At 43.6% G+C, this 17,733-nt stretch overlaps 2 protein-coding genes across 2 annotated transcripts in view; both read right to left on the bottom strand.

Annotated features, from left to right (window-relative positions):
• SMURF1 (SMAD specific E3 ubiquitin protein ligase 1) overlaps window positions 1–1,301 on the bottom strand; it is a 103,257-nt gene extending 101,956 nt beyond the window's left edge. Inside the window, exon 1 of the mRNA XM_012731637.1 lies at window positions 1,217–1,301. Coding sequence (XP_012587091.1) covers window positions 1,217–1,301 — 85 coding nt within the window. The remainder of the gene's footprint in view (window positions 1–1,216) is intronic.
• A 260-nt stretch (window positions 1,302–1,561) lies between these two features.
• KPNA7 (karyopherin alpha 7 (importin alpha 8)) lies at window positions 1,562–17,507 on the bottom strand. Its single transcript, XM_004691664.2, has 10 exons — window positions 17,432–17,507; window positions 16,309–16,440; window positions 14,791–14,873; window positions 14,092–14,360; window positions 12,735–12,817; window positions 10,553–10,816; window positions 8,884–9,117; window positions 7,313–7,495; window positions 3,647–3,793; window positions 1,562–1,684 (listed from the first exon to the last, which is right to left on the bottom strand). The coding sequence occupies exons 1-10, from the start codon at window positions 17,495–17,497 to the stop codon at window positions 1,562–1,564; spliced, it is 1,584 nt and encodes a 527-aa protein (XP_004691721.2). The 5' UTR covers window positions 17,498–17,507.
• Window positions 17,508–17,733: the final 226 nt, after the last annotated feature.

Below are 17,733 nucleotides of genomic sequence, written 5' to 3' on the forward strand. Positions count from 1 at the left end.
AAATCTCTAGACTAGATGACATCCTATCCTTAAATTACAAATGTTCCTTTTTCATGCAATTTTAGCAAAGGATAATTGACAAAAAGGAGAGAAAAGAGTATGCGAGTGAACAAGATCAGATTATTTGTGCAATAGTGACTAACTTCAACAGAGTTTCAACTTTTTAATTAAAAATTTTCTCAGTGCAGTATTTTTGTAAACCACCTGAGACTTAGTCTTCCCCTCAACTTCAGTCTAGGGGAAAAATGTTTTTAAAACATTGAAAAAGCAGCTCACTTCAAAGATTTTAAAAAAGTATGTTGACTCAATCTGGATAGGAAAATGTAAACAAAAATTTTCGTTGGATAGGATAAATTTTTTTCCATTCTTAGTTTTGTTTTGAATTTTAAAATCTTTTGTGTATTTACTACATAGTAATATTCTATATATAAAATACATATTTTTACATTTTTTACTTTAAAATTCAAATTTTATACAGCATCTCTCCTAATAGAATGGGATTTAATATCTTTTATTGGATTTAAATAGCATTATGATTTAGTTTTTCACTCTTCATGTGTGTCAGTTAAAGTTCTTCAGTTGTAAGCAACAGAAACTAATGCTGCCTACTTACAAAAAGTGACTTATTAGAAAAGTATGGGAGAGTAAAAAGTGAGGCCTTCCTAGAGAATTAGGAAGCCACCGAGAACATACACTCTAGTGACATAAGGCCCTGCCACTGAAGTAAACCAACATGACAACTATTTGTTCTTCCTGTGCTCATATTATTCTAAGTTGCAAAGCCCTCAGAGGATGACATTCTGCTTGACCAAAGCTGTGCCATGTTAGAATGTCCGGAACTGATGAGCAGAAGACAATAGGAACAATCTCCCAGGTCTCCTCTATTTCTGGAAGAACATGTTGAAGATCCCATCCCACCAACAGAGCCCTCAACAGTTGAAAAACCTGCCACTCCAAAAGGAGATGAAGATATTATTCAGAAGGCTCAAGGTCCAGTGTGTCAGCGATTCACTCACACCACTGAGTGTGACACTTGTGAGTGTGAGAACTGTCTTCCAGCAGGACTTTTGATGGGAGACTCACTCACGCCCTTCCTCCAAACCTACCAAGGATCAGCAAAGACATCCTCTGGGTATTGTATCTTGCTGTGAGGCTTTAGAGCCAAAAACTTTAAGTTACACAAATAAGGTCCAATTCCCATTTAAATTTATCCTACATCTGTTGTCACGGTGCCTATACTGTGACCCTAGGTCCTTCCATTTGGCCACAGCTTTTTCCTGAAGAATGCTGTTAATTGGCATTACATGAAAATATAAAGGGAAAGGGACTCCTGGTGCAATAAATGCTGAAGAAATATTGGTTAAACCAAGTCTAGAAGTCAGTTTGTTGATATATATTGACCATCCTACTCTATTTTCTTTAAGATACTTAATACTAACCCGCACAGGCTTGGCGACACAAGTGGCATACCAGCATTTTTGGTAGAGGTGAAAGTGTCAAACATTTTATTAACATTCAGTTAAAAAGCTTCACACCTGTGGTACACTAAGATATAGGAGTGCTACTTCTTAAAGAAGCTTCCCTTAGAACCTGGTTGTTGGCTTAGAAGCTGTGAGACTTTGGTATTTTTAAACAATTCATGGTCGTGGTCTAGGTCTGGATGTTGTATGTCATTTTCTTCTTCCTTGAGGGAAAAGAGATAAGGTTATACCTCCTAGCACTCAGCACATTTACTGCCCATTTGACTCCTTAACTATTGTGGATTAGAATGTGCTCTAAGTCAGCCGCATGGCTCCTTCAGAAGTGAGAATAGGGAGAAGCGATGGAATGTCTCTTAGGATAGATCTTAATTGCACTTTTCATGTATATGTGGTGAGATACATGTCACATAAAACTTACCACCTTTACTCATGAAGTGGACAGTCCAGTGGCATTAGGTCCATCCCCAATGATGCGCAACCACCCCCACCATCTATTTCCAGAACTTACATCTTTCCAAACCAAAAATCTATTAAACAACTTCCATTTCCTTCCCACTGCCCTCAGCTCCTAGCTCACCATAGCTTATTTTTAACTGCAGTTTTGATACACAGAACACTGCCCTCACAGTGAATAAGAAAACAATGGAAATAGCTGTTACTTTTAGATCAGATGTCTAATCTGGAACCCCTTGATGAATACAGTGTATCTGACCACCCCCTCTTTATTAGATGAATCTCCAGATTTATGAAGTTTTCATGGAAGATGCTAACCTAGAAGATATTAATTGCCACTGGGCATTTTTGAGCATCCTTTTGGTCCCAAGCCAAGATTAGCTGCTTTCAGTTGGCAACAGCCACAAACTAAAATAACAACAATGACAAAATAATAATTAAAAAGAAATTTGGTCATCTTTGTTGTAAATCCCTACATTTTGCTGATGATTTAAATTTGATACCTACCAGCTCACTTAAGAACTTTGAGCTGAATTTCCACATATGAAAAATATCCAATGCAAGCCCACATTACACCACAGTGAGATGCCACTGCCTGTCTATTAGGGTGTCTATGATAAAAACAGACTATTGCAAGTGTTGACAAAGGGGCTGAGAATGAGAACATGCTGCGACATCACCATGGATAACCAGACCGGGGTTCTAATAAAAATAGCATGACCATATAATTCAGCAAGTCCCCTACTGGGTATATGCCCCAAGGAATTGAAAGCAGAAACTCAAACAGACCATGTTCATTGCTATGAACCCACACACCCACAGCAGCTAAGAGCTAGAGGCAGCCTGAATGTCCTTCAGGGAACAAAAGGGTAAACAAGATGGTACTTTCCAGATGATGAGGTATTGTTCAACCTTAAAAAGGGAAGAAATTCTGACATGTACTATAACACAGATGAGCCATGAAGAAAGGATGTTAAGTGAAATAAGCCAGACACAAAAGGACAAATACTGCCTGGATGGCACTTACCTGAGGTACCAAGAGTGGTCAAATTCACAGAGACAGAAAGCAGAAAGGTGATTACCAGGGGCCAGGGGGAGAGGAGTGGGGCGCTCTTATTCAATGGGGACAGATTTGGGCTGGGACGATGAAAACATTCTGAAGATGGTACGATCCACTTACTGTACTTATTGCCACCAAACTGCACACTCAAATGGTGGCAATGTCACATTATGCATATTTTACCAGAAAAAAGTTTTAAAACTTTCTAATGCTATCTGATCATTATTTCCATGTCAGCAGAATATTTAGAAGCCTCTTGCAATGTTTATCCCTAAGCACCATATTCTGGAGATAGAAATGGATTAAGTGGCAAAATGTTTTTTTTTTTCCTAAAAGTTAGGCCTGCCTGAGTTGTTTGCATTTCTTAATAAAAAGTTACTTTATCATCACTTCTACTTCCTCCCCTTTCCAGTCTCCAAAAGATATATATGTAGGTTAAAAAAAAAAAAAAAGCGAATTATAAGCCAGAGACAGCAAGACACACGTCTACAGGACTAGAATAGTTTTCAGAAGCCAGGAGGCTGCTGGTGCTCAAAGGTAGCTCCGACAGCATGGATGGGGGGGCACTCAGCTGAGTCACCTGCTGGGTGACAGCCAGCTGAGGTGGTTCAGCAGGAGGCATGGCCTCCTCTGCCGCTCTGAAGTCACTTACCTCACAGAAGTGGTTCTCAATAATGTTTGAGGCAGTCAGGGCAACCTGGCGGTTCTCATGGAGCTGCAAGGCCTCGATTCTATCAATTCCACCAACTTCCTCAATCAGGAGAAACAGGTATTCCTTCTCAGAAAGTCTCCCTGCAGCCTGTGGGCAGGACGAGAACTGAGGCTCTGGGCAGGGGCCCGAGGGAGGCAGAGTTTCAGCTCAGTGGACTCAACCTAAGCCTAATGGGCAGCTGCGCTTTCATTCTTCCCTAAATGGACCTAAAATGCCAGGGTTTTCTCCCGTTTTGGACAGTCCTCGGATTTTGGAAACACATATATGCACACATATACATATACAAATACATACACACATATATAGGCTTACATTCATGGCCCAAAATACTTCTTTTGCTGAATACACTGCCATCCATACATAGGCTACTATTTATAGGCCTAATGAATGGGCTCATTTTAAACACAGTTTGAAAGTGGGGTTAAGTATTGCTGGGGAAGTGAAATCACTCTGGCTCTGCTTCTTGGGGAGGTCTGGGTAGAGAAGTCAGGAGACCCTCGGCACAGAAGTCACCTGCTCAGAGAATGGTATCCTCGGGACAAATACTGTGAATGGGTTTATTCCAATGCTTGTCCCTGGAGGGGACCTGCTCCCCCAGGGCTATTTCATCACTCAAACATGTGCTCCTGTCCTGTGGGAGAGGCACACGGACTAGAGCAAAAGATGCAACTTAGAGAAGGTCTTTTCATAATTCATACTATGGCAAGAGTTGAGTAATTGTTACAGTAGAAGACGTATAAAGCAGTTTAAGTTACAGAAAATGTGTAGGGAGGCTTGGAAAACAAAACAACTTCTTAATGAATTCTACAGGCTAGAGTGTGTCATAGGATAATGACATTCCTCAAAAAAAGGGCAGGCAAGGACAAAGGATTGAAGAAATGAAAGTGTTGTTTATGATGAGAAGGGGGAGTAGCTCAACTAAACAGCGCACTTGGGGCAAATCAGAGCAAGATTAAGAAACACTTTAGAGGGGCCTGCCTGGTGGTACAAGGGTTATGTCTCAGCACTGTGTGGCTGTCAGCAGCCACTGCAGCTCGAATTCTGTCCTTGGCCAGGGAGCTGACCCACATGGCACAGCAGGCCTCTCTTGTCTTGTCTGCTGTTCCCCTCAGCAGTGTGTTTCAATAGATCTGCTGTTCTGCGCCCCACTCTGTCTCTGGCCTCTCACCCCCTGTACCTCTGACCTACACCCAGCTCTTATTTGCATAAATAAATCTTTTTTAAAAAAACCACCTTGGAGTGGATGCTCATAGGATAGAAAATTAAATGAACTTTTAAATATATGTATATATTTTAAAGATTTATTTACTTATGCATACAGAACTGGGGTGCAGGCCAGAGGAGCAGGGGTAGCGAGAGGATTCACCAGAGACAGAGTGGGGAACAGAACAGGCAGATGGATGACGTACACTGCTGAGGGGAGCGGCAGGCCAGTCAGGAGAGGTCTGCCGCACCATGTGGGTCACCTCCGGGGCCGGGGATCAAACTTGCACTGAAGTGGCTGCAACTAGCTTGCAGTGCTGCACTCTAACCTGTTGTGCCACAAGGGAGGGCTCTGTATATATATATTTTCAACCAAAAAAGAAAAACTTTGGCATCCAAGTTTTTTCTCTGAGGGGCTCTGCTCACTAGTTTTTGAACAGTAATAAGAAATCTCCCATGGGTCAACTCAGACATTATTCAGGCCAGAATGCTGGCCTGATGAGCTTCGGCCCTGCATGTCCAAGCCTAGATACTCTCTAGTTACTTACTGACTTTGAGTGAAGAAATTGAAGCATGCACCAAAACATGACATTAGCCTCAGGAAGAAAAGTGGGAAGTGGGGATTGACCCAGAGCAGCAGGAAGCCTGGGAGTGGGTTTTGGATCTTAACTCAGCAAGTAGCCCCCAAAATTAATTGACCTGTACTCAGCTGCCCCTTGAAATATCCTCCTATCCAATCTCAAACTTTCTAACCTACTGTTCCAGTTTATTGATCTGATAGAGGGGCCTCACTGTCCATCAGGTGCAATTTGCCCAGGCACTCCCAAGACAAAACTCTTAGTGTCTACTTCAAATGAAGTAGATGAAGTTAAATTCTGGTAGCCCACAAGGGAACTTTCACAAACCTATGTCCAGTTTTGTCTGCTGGTTTCCAAGGCTCTACTCTTGATCTGTGTGATCTGCTCAAAGTCTCAGTGTCTAATTGGGCTGTGTTTCAAGTGTGATCTTTACTCAAGTCAGTTCTAAGACAGTTACATGAAAGGATGATTAAAGTGGGGGGGAGGGGACTTAAAAGGAGTTGCCTGGTGTTACTTTGAAACTTTCCAAAGTTTCATATAAAAGGACATTAACCAAACTAATAGTGCCAGCCTCCCAGGTGACCCCAGTGATTCCCTGCCTCCTGGTATTCATATCTTATATAGTTCCCTCCCATGTTGAATAGGGACTAATCTGTTAAAACCAGTAGGCTGCTGTAGAAATGATCTCTTAAGACCAGTCTTAAAGGCCATGCACTTCGGCCTTGATCCTTCACTCAAGAGGAAGCCAGCAGCCATGATGTGAGGACACTGGAGCAGTCCCACGGGAAAATTCACATGGCAAGAGTAACCTGCTAAGTATATAATTAAGTCATCTTGGAAGATGATCCTCCAGCGTTCAGCAACCTTCAGATGAGATTGAAGCCCCCCTTGACATTTTGATCCTCATGAGAGACTCTGAGCCAGAACCATGTAGCTAAACCAGCCCAGATTCCTAATCCCAAAAGCTACATGAGATAATAAAAAGGTTGTTGTCTCTAATTGGATAGTCTGTTTTCTAGCAATATAGAATGGACACAAATCGTATACAAACATTGGCTTAGTTTAGCTTTTGTCCAGAAGCATGACTTTTCTGGAATGTTTAGTTTATCAGACAGTTGGGCTTCAGTATGGCCATGAGATCTACTCCTGCTAACTTCTTGCTGCTCTTCAAGTGCATTCTATGGTTTGGCCTTTGAAATGAACCATCCACATGACTCTTCCTACTCCAAGCCATTCATCGACAGTCTCACAGAACATGTAAGCTAATCCCTAGCTATCCTGAATCTGGACTTCTGTCACTTCCCATCCCTTTGTTCTGCTCTGTCTACACCCCTCTCAGTCCTAGTTTTTCCTTTCACCTACAATCTTCTTCCCACGACAGCCACAGGACTCACTTCTCAGGCTTTTCCTCAGATGTTCTTCCTAAGAGAAGTTTCTCATAATTGCTGCACATAAAAGACCAACATCCCCTTCATTCTCAGCCATCATGACTATCCCTTTTCCAGATATTTTACCCCCTACCCTCTAAGGGATGGATCTGCCTACCTCCCTACTAGTACCTCCACTCTATTTGAGTGAGGGTTTTGTTTGGTCATATCTTAAGCATCCAAAAATAGTGCTGGGTGCAAAGACACTCATTTGAGAAAATGAAGATGATGAGCCCTTCTTGGACAGCCTCTTGCTTTCCTTGTCCTTAGGATGTACAGACACAGAGAGAGGGTGGGTGAATGGAGAGGAAAGAGAATCCTTGGGTTTTAAGAACCAAATTAAATGTCTTTAATTTTAAGACTGCTATTTAGAAACCAATCTGTTCAGAAATGCTTACCTGGAAGATATTAGAGATGATATCAAGGATGATGAGAACAATCTTGGTGTCTTGGACAGTGAGCAGATTCACCAGTGGCTGCAAGACTCCAGAGTGGACAAGCTGGATTAACTGGTCCAAGGTGCCCCCCATTGTGAAGTTAGCGACTGTCCAGACAGCCTCTTTCTGAACTTTAAATTCTCCCTGCAGAAAGAGAATGTTTACATTCATTACAGATCCTGAAGCATTTAAATATAGTGATGCTAAATTGGTTCAATTTCTAGGAAGGCTGGTGACAGCCAGGACTCTATGTGCAATTTACATGGAATGCCTTGGCAACCTGCCTCAGATTTTGAGCAGATGAAAGCATCTTTGAGCAGACGAGAAGCAGGCAGGCAGGCTCATCATGGGTCCTAGAGGAAGGCTCTGAGGTCAAACATAGTAGTTTCCCTTAAGTCAGGTTATGGGAAATGTAAGCCAAATAAGCCAAATCATGCTTGGAATTTTAGATTGTGGTGACCTCTGTCTGCATTTCTAGTCATTCTGACCCAGTAAACACTGGACAAAGAAGCTTCATAGCTATAAAGCTGAGCACATAGGTAGGATCTCAGGGACTCAGCCGAGATCAATGAATCCTTGCACTTATAAAAAGCACTGCCCAGAGATATATGAATATTTTATCATGGCTCCTTCCATCCCTGAGCAGAAGGAGTTATTCCTATTTTGTATCTGGGGAAAACTGTGATGTTAATTCAAAACCAAAAACACAAAACAATTTGTAACTCTAATGGGGTTGAGAAGGCAGCGTTTGAAATGATTACTCCTTGATTCACATCTGGGTGTCTACTAGGATGTGTACAGACTCACAGCAGAACGCAAGACAGGAAGTATCGCGTGTGTAGAATAATCACACCTGGCCCAGCTGTTCGTACCTAATGCACACTGGGGAACCCGCCACCCAACCTGAGGGCACGAACTCCCTCATAGATTCTCCTCCCACCCCACTTCACTAGCCTCCCTGCTCCCAGCCTAGCTTGACTTGTTTTAAATGCCAGTGGTTTCAACTCGTTGATCCATTAAAAGGTGGCAAAAAATCAAACAGTGATGATAATGGTTGGCCAGGGAGAGGGAAATGGAAATCAGGAGAAATAAGGAAGCTTTATTGTATTTCTACTTTTATCTCTGGATTTTCTGTGTATATTACCACTTTAATCAATGTGATTTTTTACACTGAAAAGGCCACCTTTCTTCAGTCTATAATATCACCATAACCTGATACGTTTTTCCTCCTAAAACAGAGCCAAACCTCCTCCCTCGTTTGGCAGGTAGAGAGTAGGTTCTTTTAACACTACACAGAGATAAACCAGTACTTACCAGCTCAAGATTTTTTATTTGAGCTGTGGGGGCACCTTCTCGTCAAGCAATCTTAAGTGGCATCCAGAGAGGGATGCCACTTCCTTCTTTTAGGGAAGAGTTGGGAAACTCACGTGTCATAGCTTCGTTGTGACCTCAATTTGCCCCTTAGCCAGTGTCTGAATTCCTGACAGGAGCTCACCCCAGGGCCACTTGGAAAGTGGTGTGGGGCCACTTACATTTTTGAGCAGCGCCACCAAGAAAGGCAGCGTGCCGTAAGAAATTAGCTGCTGGATGTGCTGGCAGGGCCCCGCCGCCACGTTGCTCAGGGCCCAGGCGGCCTCCTTCTGGATGGAGGACTTGGGGTGTATCAGGAGCTGGGGCAGCACATGCAGCATGCCAGCGTCAATGGCCACCTGCGTCTGGCCATCTGTCCCCGTGACGATGTTCCCCACAGTGCGGAGAGAGGGGGTCTGCAAGAATCAGACAAGGTATCTCACTGAGCAGTGCACATTTATCCCAGTGAGAGACTCTGTGCCCTCCCAAACATTAGGTGTGCTGTGCGGAAGGCTCTCTGGACTTATATGAGCAACAACGAAAACCATGATCCTTATTAATTCCACGGACATTTATGTAGTTTAAAGGTAGCAGGTTGAATGGGACAGAAGTCAAAGGCTACCTTTGTCAAGAAGAGATGCTGTCCCTTTCATGGCCTTCCATTGGGAAATAGCTAAATTGACTCTGGTGTTTATAATGTAATCATTTCTACTGAATCAATATTTAACACCAGTATCAAGCTTCTGTTGTAGACTTAATTGGAGCTCATGAAATCCCACTGGCAGATTTGGTGCATTCAAATGAAGGTGCCCAGGGCTGGTATACATCAGACTCTGTCTGAGAAGGGCTTACTGGATTCATTTTGGTTTCTCTGCATCATAGTAGCAGCCCCACACAATCAGCAGTTCAAGAGTTATACTAGCCTATCATGCCAGGTAACTGCTACTCAGGTGAGAGGTAGACATATAGCTATAAGCCAATCTAAGCCTCCCCAGGACAGCCCCGCAAAACCCCAGGCTCTGAGGATAAGCAGTTTCTATAGCTACTGTCCTCATATACCCCCCACCCATGTCCCTCAACTAACCTTGACATCTGAGGTGTCCCCTGAGATCATGTTAAGCTCTAAATAGAGAACTACCAGGATGCATAATGCACAATATCGAGGCATAAAGATCAAAAGAGGCACCCACATTTTACACAATTTTCAAAAGTATGTGATGTAAGTGAAATGTTTCACAACATAGCAGAATATTTGATGTTGGTCATATTTAATTTTTACCTGTAGCTGAAGTAGTCTAAGAGAACAAACTAGGGAAAAGATAGAGAGAAATTTTCTTCTATACTTGAATAAAAAATTAAAATGTTAACAATATACACATAAGCTCTTGCGCCTCTCTCCCCCCCCCACGACCCCTCTTTTATCTTCCCCTGCCCCTCTCATCCTCTTCCTCCTCCTGTCCGTCCCTCACACTCTCATCTTGAAGTCTCTTATATGAATCAACTTGTCAAAATCTACACACAGAGACCACTAGAAGGAAAGGCCATGAAAAACAATTCACTGGTTAGGGGATTATAACCAATTTTAATTTGGTGCCTTTCTAAATGATCTAGTTATCAGAAGAAAGAGTAAGTTACTTACTACCCACCAGGACTTGAGATCAAAATAGATTCAAGTTTGGCCCAAGAGTAGCAGAGCCCAGGGCCACGCTGAAGACAAGCTTTGTTTTTGCTAAAGGATTAGCGCCATCACTGGCCTCCCCAGGGGCAGAGAACAGAACTTGCTAAAGTGACTATGACTTAAGGGCTCAAATCTGAAGCCCCTGTGCAGGCAGACAGGGCCTGGCTGTTTACCAAGACATTGAGCTCTGAGCTGGCCATGAGCTCCACCAGCCGGGGCAAGACCCCCGTGTCAACCACTTGGCCGATGCGCTTGTTGCAGCCATCGGTGAGGTAGGACAGGGCCCAGCAGGTGTCGGAGAGGACCTCACTGTCTTGGTGCTGCAGAAGGTGGAAGAGGGTGGGCAGCATCTGCTTCACCGCCTCGTCACAAGGGTACGGGTCCTTGTTTCGGCACAGGTTGGACAAGGTCCACGTGATGTTCCGCAGAAATGTGATCTGTGATGAAGAGACAGCTTCTAGCATGGGGCAAAGAAGAGAAAACGCACACAGTAGTGCCCTAGCCCTCTTTGATCACTATTATCGGCCAGCATGAGCTGAAGCTTCTGAACTTCAAATAGGAATCTGTTCTAGGTAGTGATGTATACTAGGGGCTCAGAAAGTGAGCATTATGTTTCATATTCAAATGTTTGATGACTGTTTCCTTATATTCTTCAAAAGCCTTTCCTCACACTAGTCAGTGGATGACCTAATTTCATTTTTCACTGGTAAATCAAAAATCAAGCAGAATTACTTGATCTTCCCACTAGTCTGTAACTCTGCTGACACGTTCTGAGCATACTTCTGATCTACTGGAGGTTCAGGGTTCCCACCTCAGGATCCCATCACTTTGCCTTTAAGGATTCTTTTCCTGGGACCACCTCCCACCAATATAGAAACACACCCTGTGACCTTCGACCTTCCCTTGGCTCCTGGCCCTTGTTAAGCCATCACCTACTTTACTTTGCAAAGTCCATGCCCAAAGAACATCTAGCTTCACTCTCTGCCTTGCGATTTCCCACTTCTCCTTCAGCCCCTCTAGTATGGTTTCTGCCCCTACTTCTTTATCACTTGTGATGAAATCAGCTCCTTTCAAGTCATCAAATCCAACAGCTGCCTTCCAGGCCTCAAATTACTGTCTCTCTCAGCTGTATTTAGTACCAGTCTAGTCCTTCAAAAAAGGCATCTGTGCTCCACCTGGCTCTGTATTGCCAAGTGGGCTATTTCTTCCCAGTCTTCTTGGTGGGCTCTGCCAGACTTCTGATTGTCAGGGCCCCTAGGACTTAGTCCAAGACTCTCTCTCATACTCTAGGTCAGGATTGGTCATCTTTTTTGGTAAAAGGCCAAAGAACAAACATGTTCAGCTTTGTGGACCAGGCTCTGTTGCATAGTAGTCAACTCTGCCCCTGTAACACTGCAAAAGCTACAGATAATATAGAAATACAGGGATGAATAAGCATGGTAGTATGACATTAAATCTTTACTTACAAAAGCAAGCTGACCCCTGCTCTAGCTGGTCTTGCACTGTGGGATGCCATATGTGTATAGAATCATTTAGAACTGTACATCCATCTACCTGACATTGCTTCAGCACTGCCTCCCACTCACTTCCACTTAACAGCTACCTCAAGGCCTGGTTCCTCTGGCCTCCCCAGACAAGAGCATCCCAGTTCTGTCTGCCTCTCTGCTTCCCTTTGCTAAAATCCTTCAACAGCAGCTGGAGGGGTCTTTCTGAAGATCAAACCACCTCTCATCTTTCCTTGAAGCCCTCCCAAGGCTGTCCTTTGCCTCTAGGGTGATGCCCATTTGCCATTTTATAATCTCTCCTCAAAAATTCCCTTGGTAATGCCAGTCCTTTTCTGGTTCAACCATGCCAGGTGTTCTTGCACCTGGCAGGCTGGGCATGTATTCCCTTGGCTTTTGGAAGCCACCTTCTCTTCATTCTTGTTTGAAGCAAATATCTAACCCAAATTTAATTTCTAATCCAGGAAGTCCTCTATTGTCACCACATCTGTCAGGTGACTCTTAGCTTCAAGTCTAGACATTATGATCCAGGAACCAACTGGTAACCTATTGATTCTGTCTGTCACTTGAATGGAAAGCCTGTCTTCTACTTTGGCTGGGTTGTAAAATTTTTCTAACGTTTTCATGAACTTCTTTCAATGTCCTCAGAAGAAAGATCAGAACTATTGACCCGTAAGGACAATTGAGATAGATTTTTACCCTATGAAATATTCAGTTCTAGGACTAGTTTGTAGCTCTGTCATAGAGACGAGGCAGCATCCACTGATTGAGTATTGATTTGGGAGTTCTTCCCCAATTTTCCAAGTTTGGAGACTTGCTTTCTAGCTAGGTTCTCTACTTTAAAAATACTCACTGGTATGGTAGATGAAACCAGGGCAAGCAAATGTGGGACAGCATTGCTGGAGATGATGATGTCTCTGAACTGTGGGCCATCCCCTGCAAATAGATACAAATATGACACTCAAAGAGAGAACAAAGAGAAGCCTGGGGTTGGTGACTAATTTTTAATGAATCTGCCCAAAGAGTGAGATGCCAAAAACCATTTCTGGGTTTAGATAGCATAGCATACTAGATCCTGGGTCCCCAAGGTGACAGCTGGGTGGTTGGGCCTGACATGAAAAGCAGGCACCACACAGCACACAACTGCTGTAGCAGAGGCTGCAGGCACAGGCAGTGAGCTCTACGTGACAGAGGCATCTAACAACATGGTTCTCAGGAAGACTATGGCCACTGTAGCACAAACTGTCTTCCCAGAAATCTTTGGCAGGGGCAGTAACTTCCCAATGCAACTCAAAAACTAATGGGTACTAGCCATCAACTGTCTAATGCTTCAGCAAGAATGGCAATTTTAGAGCCTAGAGGTCTCAGATTATAACCACCTTTTCCACCACCAGGCAAGACATAGTGATTATACCACCTATTTTTGCCTGTTCCTTTCTTATCCAAGCAAAATGTGAGACCAAGTCTCTATGGCAGTGCTTTATTTCTGCAAGCAGACTCATTTTATATTCTGTGTTTGATAATCCCAGTATCTGAAGCCCTTAGAGGTCTAATCACACTGTTTGCTTCTGCTGACTCAGCCACGAAGGGTTGCTGAGTCTCTGGACTTGAAGTTGCTAATACTATCTCATCTTAATATGTCAAAATCCTGAGGGACCTAACTGAGTTCATTTCCCCCAGAGAGCATGGTATTTACATTTAGCCAGGAGTCTGGGCCTTCCAATCCTGCAGCACCAACTCCTCAATTTGTACTTCCAGGCCATGCAAGAAACATTGCATCAAGTTCCCCTTGGTTGAGTTTTAAGAAGAGACTTTTACCTCAAGTTAAGAAAATTTTTTTTGTTATATGTTCCTTTGGCAATTTTCACTGGGAACAGAGTTCTTCTGGGGACCTGAGTTGTGTAAGAGCCACAAAACCCTACCTTGCATGGCCCAAAGAGTTATCTTTTGTTCCTACAGCCATTAAAATTGAGACTGCAGGACCCTGTTACCGGCTGATGTCTATGTACATCATTTACTTTCAGCTTCAATGTTTGGCCTCTGACCTGGGTTGTGCATTTTTGGAAAGTCTGCTATACCTTTCCTATCATTTCCAGTTATTTCTACTTAGAGTGTTCCAGAATATCAAGTCTACAATGCTACTCACAAAGCATCCATAGCAACCATATGCCCAGCCCTCTGTCTTAGCCCACTCAGGGCGAGCATCTCACCTGCTATATTGCCAAGAGCCCACACTGCCTGTTCGCACACAGTCATATGGGGAGAAGACAGGAGCTCAATTAAGGGCTGGATAGCTCCCCCTTCCACAACAGCGCGGGTCTGATCTGAAGTCCCTGAAGCAATGTTCGTCAGAGCCCAGGCTGCCTCAAACTGCAAGCATGGATGAAGGGAAGACTTCAGGAACTCCACCAGCCTGGGAATGAGCCCTGCTTCTACAATCAATTTTAGAGGAGGGTTCTTTTCCCGGGACAGCATTTTCCTTTGCAATGAAAGAGAGGAAACAAAAACAAATCATGGAGGCTGGGATTAGGAACCTCCTTTATGGATGTTCATGGCATTCCTAACTATCAAAGGAGACAAACAGCTGGAGCAGAGCTAGTTAATATCCTAGAGTTCAGCCTATAGCATTTTGCAGTGATGAAGCAACATTTTTCCCTTCAGGTATTATCTATGAGCTAAGACTCCTATAGAGGCCAATTTAAATTAAGCAATTCATCTCTGACAACACATTGCATATCTTAAGTTGTTCTCAAGGACAATGCAGAAGAGCAATTTGATCTCACTTTTGAATGGACCAGCCTTTTCTTTATATTTTGTGGGCATTTTGCCACTGTCAGGAATCCAAATAGACCATCAGAGCTCATCTCTAGCCACAAAATCTCAAGCAACAGAAGTCTATTTGGCAATACCTGGCTGCCTGCGTGGCCTGGAAACACAGGTCTGGATCGGAGGTATTCACACCTTTGATTATTTCAAGCAGGGTGAGGTTGACCTGCAAGGAAAGAGACTTCAGGTCAGAGACTCTGCTCAGAGAAGCCGTGAAAATCACCTAGACTAACTACCTAATGCTAGAACAGGCTGGATGAACAGGATGGTGCATCCTGCATGGTGACCTATATTAGGGGCAGGAGGAACATGTGATGCCACAGATCTGTGACATGCTCCTCATGCTCTGGGGGAGAGCTAATTCCTGTCATCACTTGGATCCCTAGCACCTTTTATCCCATGCAGTAAGAACATGCTAGTGAACGTAAAAAATGTCAAGTAAGGATCTCCAAAAAATTCCCTTCCATAAAAGCAACAAGAAAACTAAGGAAAATTATCAAAATCAAACATTCCCAGAACCCTAGAAATTAGCCAAAGGCTTGTAGCAATTTGTGCTGTTCAAGTCAAAAAGGCTAAGGAAAACAAGCTGAATCTCAATAAAGAATGCATGGGTTGGGCCCTCCCTGGTGGCGCAGCAGGTTAAAGAAACACTAAGAAACTAAAGTCACTTCAGCTTAGGTTGGATCCCCAGCCCCAGAGGTGACCCGCATGGCACAGCAGACCTCTCCTGACTCACCCGCTGCTCCCCTCAGCAGTGTACTTAGTCGGTCTGCTCCCTATTCTGTCTTGGGTTAAGCCTCTCACTTCCCCCCCCCCCACCTCTGACCTGTACTGTATGCATAAATACAAAAGTCTTTAAAAAAAAAAACTTTAAAAAAATGCAAGGGTCGTCAACATATGGAAATTAATGTAGTAATTTTACCCTCTTAATAGATATGGAGGGCGGGGGATATACAATCATCTCAATAAATGCAAAAAAACCCAGAATACTTTCGTGATAAAACACACTGAACAAATTAGGAATAAAGGGAATGTTCTCAACCTAATAAAGACAGCTACAAAATTCTCACAGCTAGCATCACACTTAATGGTAAATACATCAAGACTTAGAACTCCACCACACTTAATGGTAAATACATCAAGACTTAGAACTCCACCAATGTTGACTCTATAAGAAAGGAAACCTCCATATCAGAGCATTCTGGAAAGCATTCACAAAAACTGCATTGGCCAGAAGTCAACGTAGGACTTGCACTTTGCAAAGCTGGGGTGGATGGAGAAGAGAGAAGACAGTTTCCAAGTCATAAATAAAACTTTACCTGTGAGTGACTAGACATTTCTACTGAGAGATAACCTCAAAACCAGTCATTTCATGTTTCTGGTAAAGAAAAGCAAGTTCCCTTTGAACACAGATCCCCAACTCACAGCCCCAGAGGTAATGATCCTCAGCTTTTCTCACCAGTTATACTCTAACTCCACCCCTTTCATGAAAGACCCTCACTCAGAGCTTGGAAATTCTGAGTTTATTCACCATATTCAGGCTAAAGAAATTTAGCAAGGCTCATGCAACTTCGTTTAGAGCAGCCAAGTTCCTGACATACCTCTTCAAACAGTTGTCCAGAAGAAGCTTTGTCTGTGCAGACATGGGTGATGTTCCTTCTCTTTAAGGCCTGCTCATCTTTCTTGGCCTTCCGGAGCTCCAAGCTGACAGCCATCCGCTGCTGCCGCCTCATCTGGTGAGGAAAAGAAAAGATGTACTTAGAGCTGGGAGTATGTCACCACATTCAGCCTTCAAAACACACTTCAAAGCATGTTTTGCAAGAAATGTATGCAACAGCCTGGGAAAGTTAAGATCACGTGGCCATTAAATAGTCTCAGCTAGGATGGCCTCCTTTACAGCCACATTGAGTGACATCGAGGAAAATGTCACTTTCCCCTAAGTAAAGAGAGATCATGCACACCCTTAGCAGGCCAGGAGCCTCCGCAATAGACACATTTGAGCACAGCATACCCCGGGCGTGAGCACACATTCACTGCTGTCAATTAGTGGCCTGGAGACTGGGGACCTGAAGTGCCCTCCCACGCCCAGATGTCCCTGATCACTTCTACTGTTAGGGAATCAGCCTGTAGGCCATTTAAGTTTTGATCCATTTTACTTGACACTGGACTAGGGAGTTAGAATCCATACACAGAGCAGGTTCCCTGCCACTGTCCCCTCATGCTCACACCACCGATGAGAAGCACATCTGGACTTCTCAGTCCCAAGCCCTATTTCCTCACGGTGTGCTGATCGGCCATACCTGCATCCCAAACACTTTAGCTCCTCACTTAACCTTCTTAATATGAGTGCCTACAGCCAAGCAGCAAAATACCAAGCATCTGATGCTTCTCTCAAGCCCCTAAGAGGTGGATATCAGCCCTGTTTTATAAATGAAGAAATCAAAGCTCTCAAGTTAATGGTTTTAAGATCAAGATAATACTTTCTTGATTGAGGCAGCAGTTGTCTAATTCCAAGTCTAAGAGCTCCAATTGTCCCATCCTCAGTATTTTATGGTGAGCACTTCAGACAGTCTGAAAAGTTGAATTATTTGGCAAACCCTCACAGACCTCTCAGTGATGAGCACTTTGCCTTATTTGCTTCGACCCCTGCCTTCTCTCCAGTCCATTTTTGCTGCCTTTCTTCCCCACTGGCCCTTGACACAGAGGTGGTCATTTTATACTCACAAACATATCTTTGCCGTGGTACTTAAATTTTCTGAGCCTCTCTTCTGGGGCCTTGAAGGTCGGCATATTGACTAGAAGAAGTAACTACCTGTAGGCGGACAGGTACAAAGGTTTTCAGTGTCAGTGTACAGGTTACTATGTTTAATCCATTTGAGCTTAAACTTTTTTTTAAATATTTATTTATTCATACAGAACTGGGGTACAGGCCAGAGATGGGGAGGGTGAGAGGATTCACCAGGGGCAGAGTCGGGAGCAGAACAGGCAGATCAACGAAGTACACTGCTGAGGGGAGCAGCGGGCGG

Source organism: Condylura cristata, unplaced genomic scaffold, assembly GCF_000260355.1.
Source record: "Condylura cristata isolate star-nosed mole 26May11 unplaced genomic scaffold, ConCri1.0 scaffold00032, whole genome shotgun sequence".
In the NCBI taxonomy this organism is placed as follows: Eukaryota; Metazoa; Chordata; class Mammalia; order Eulipotyphla; family Talpidae; genus Condylura; species Condylura cristata.

Excerpts from the sequence above, each read along its gene's own strand:
- KPNA7 (XM_004691664.2), bottom strand. The coding sequence starts at position 17,497 with ATGCCGACCTTCAAGGCCCCAGAAGAGAGGCTCAGAAAATTTAAGTAC. Across the intron at positions 12,818-14,091 it reads GGCTCTTGGCAATATAGCAG|GGGATGGCCCACAGTTCAGA; the intron begins GTGAGATGCTCG and ends ATCTATTTGCAG. Across the intron at positions 3,794-7,312 it reads TCATCTCTAATATCTTCCAG|GCTGCAGGGAGACTTTCTGA; the intron begins GTAAGCATTTCT and ends TCCTGCCCACAG.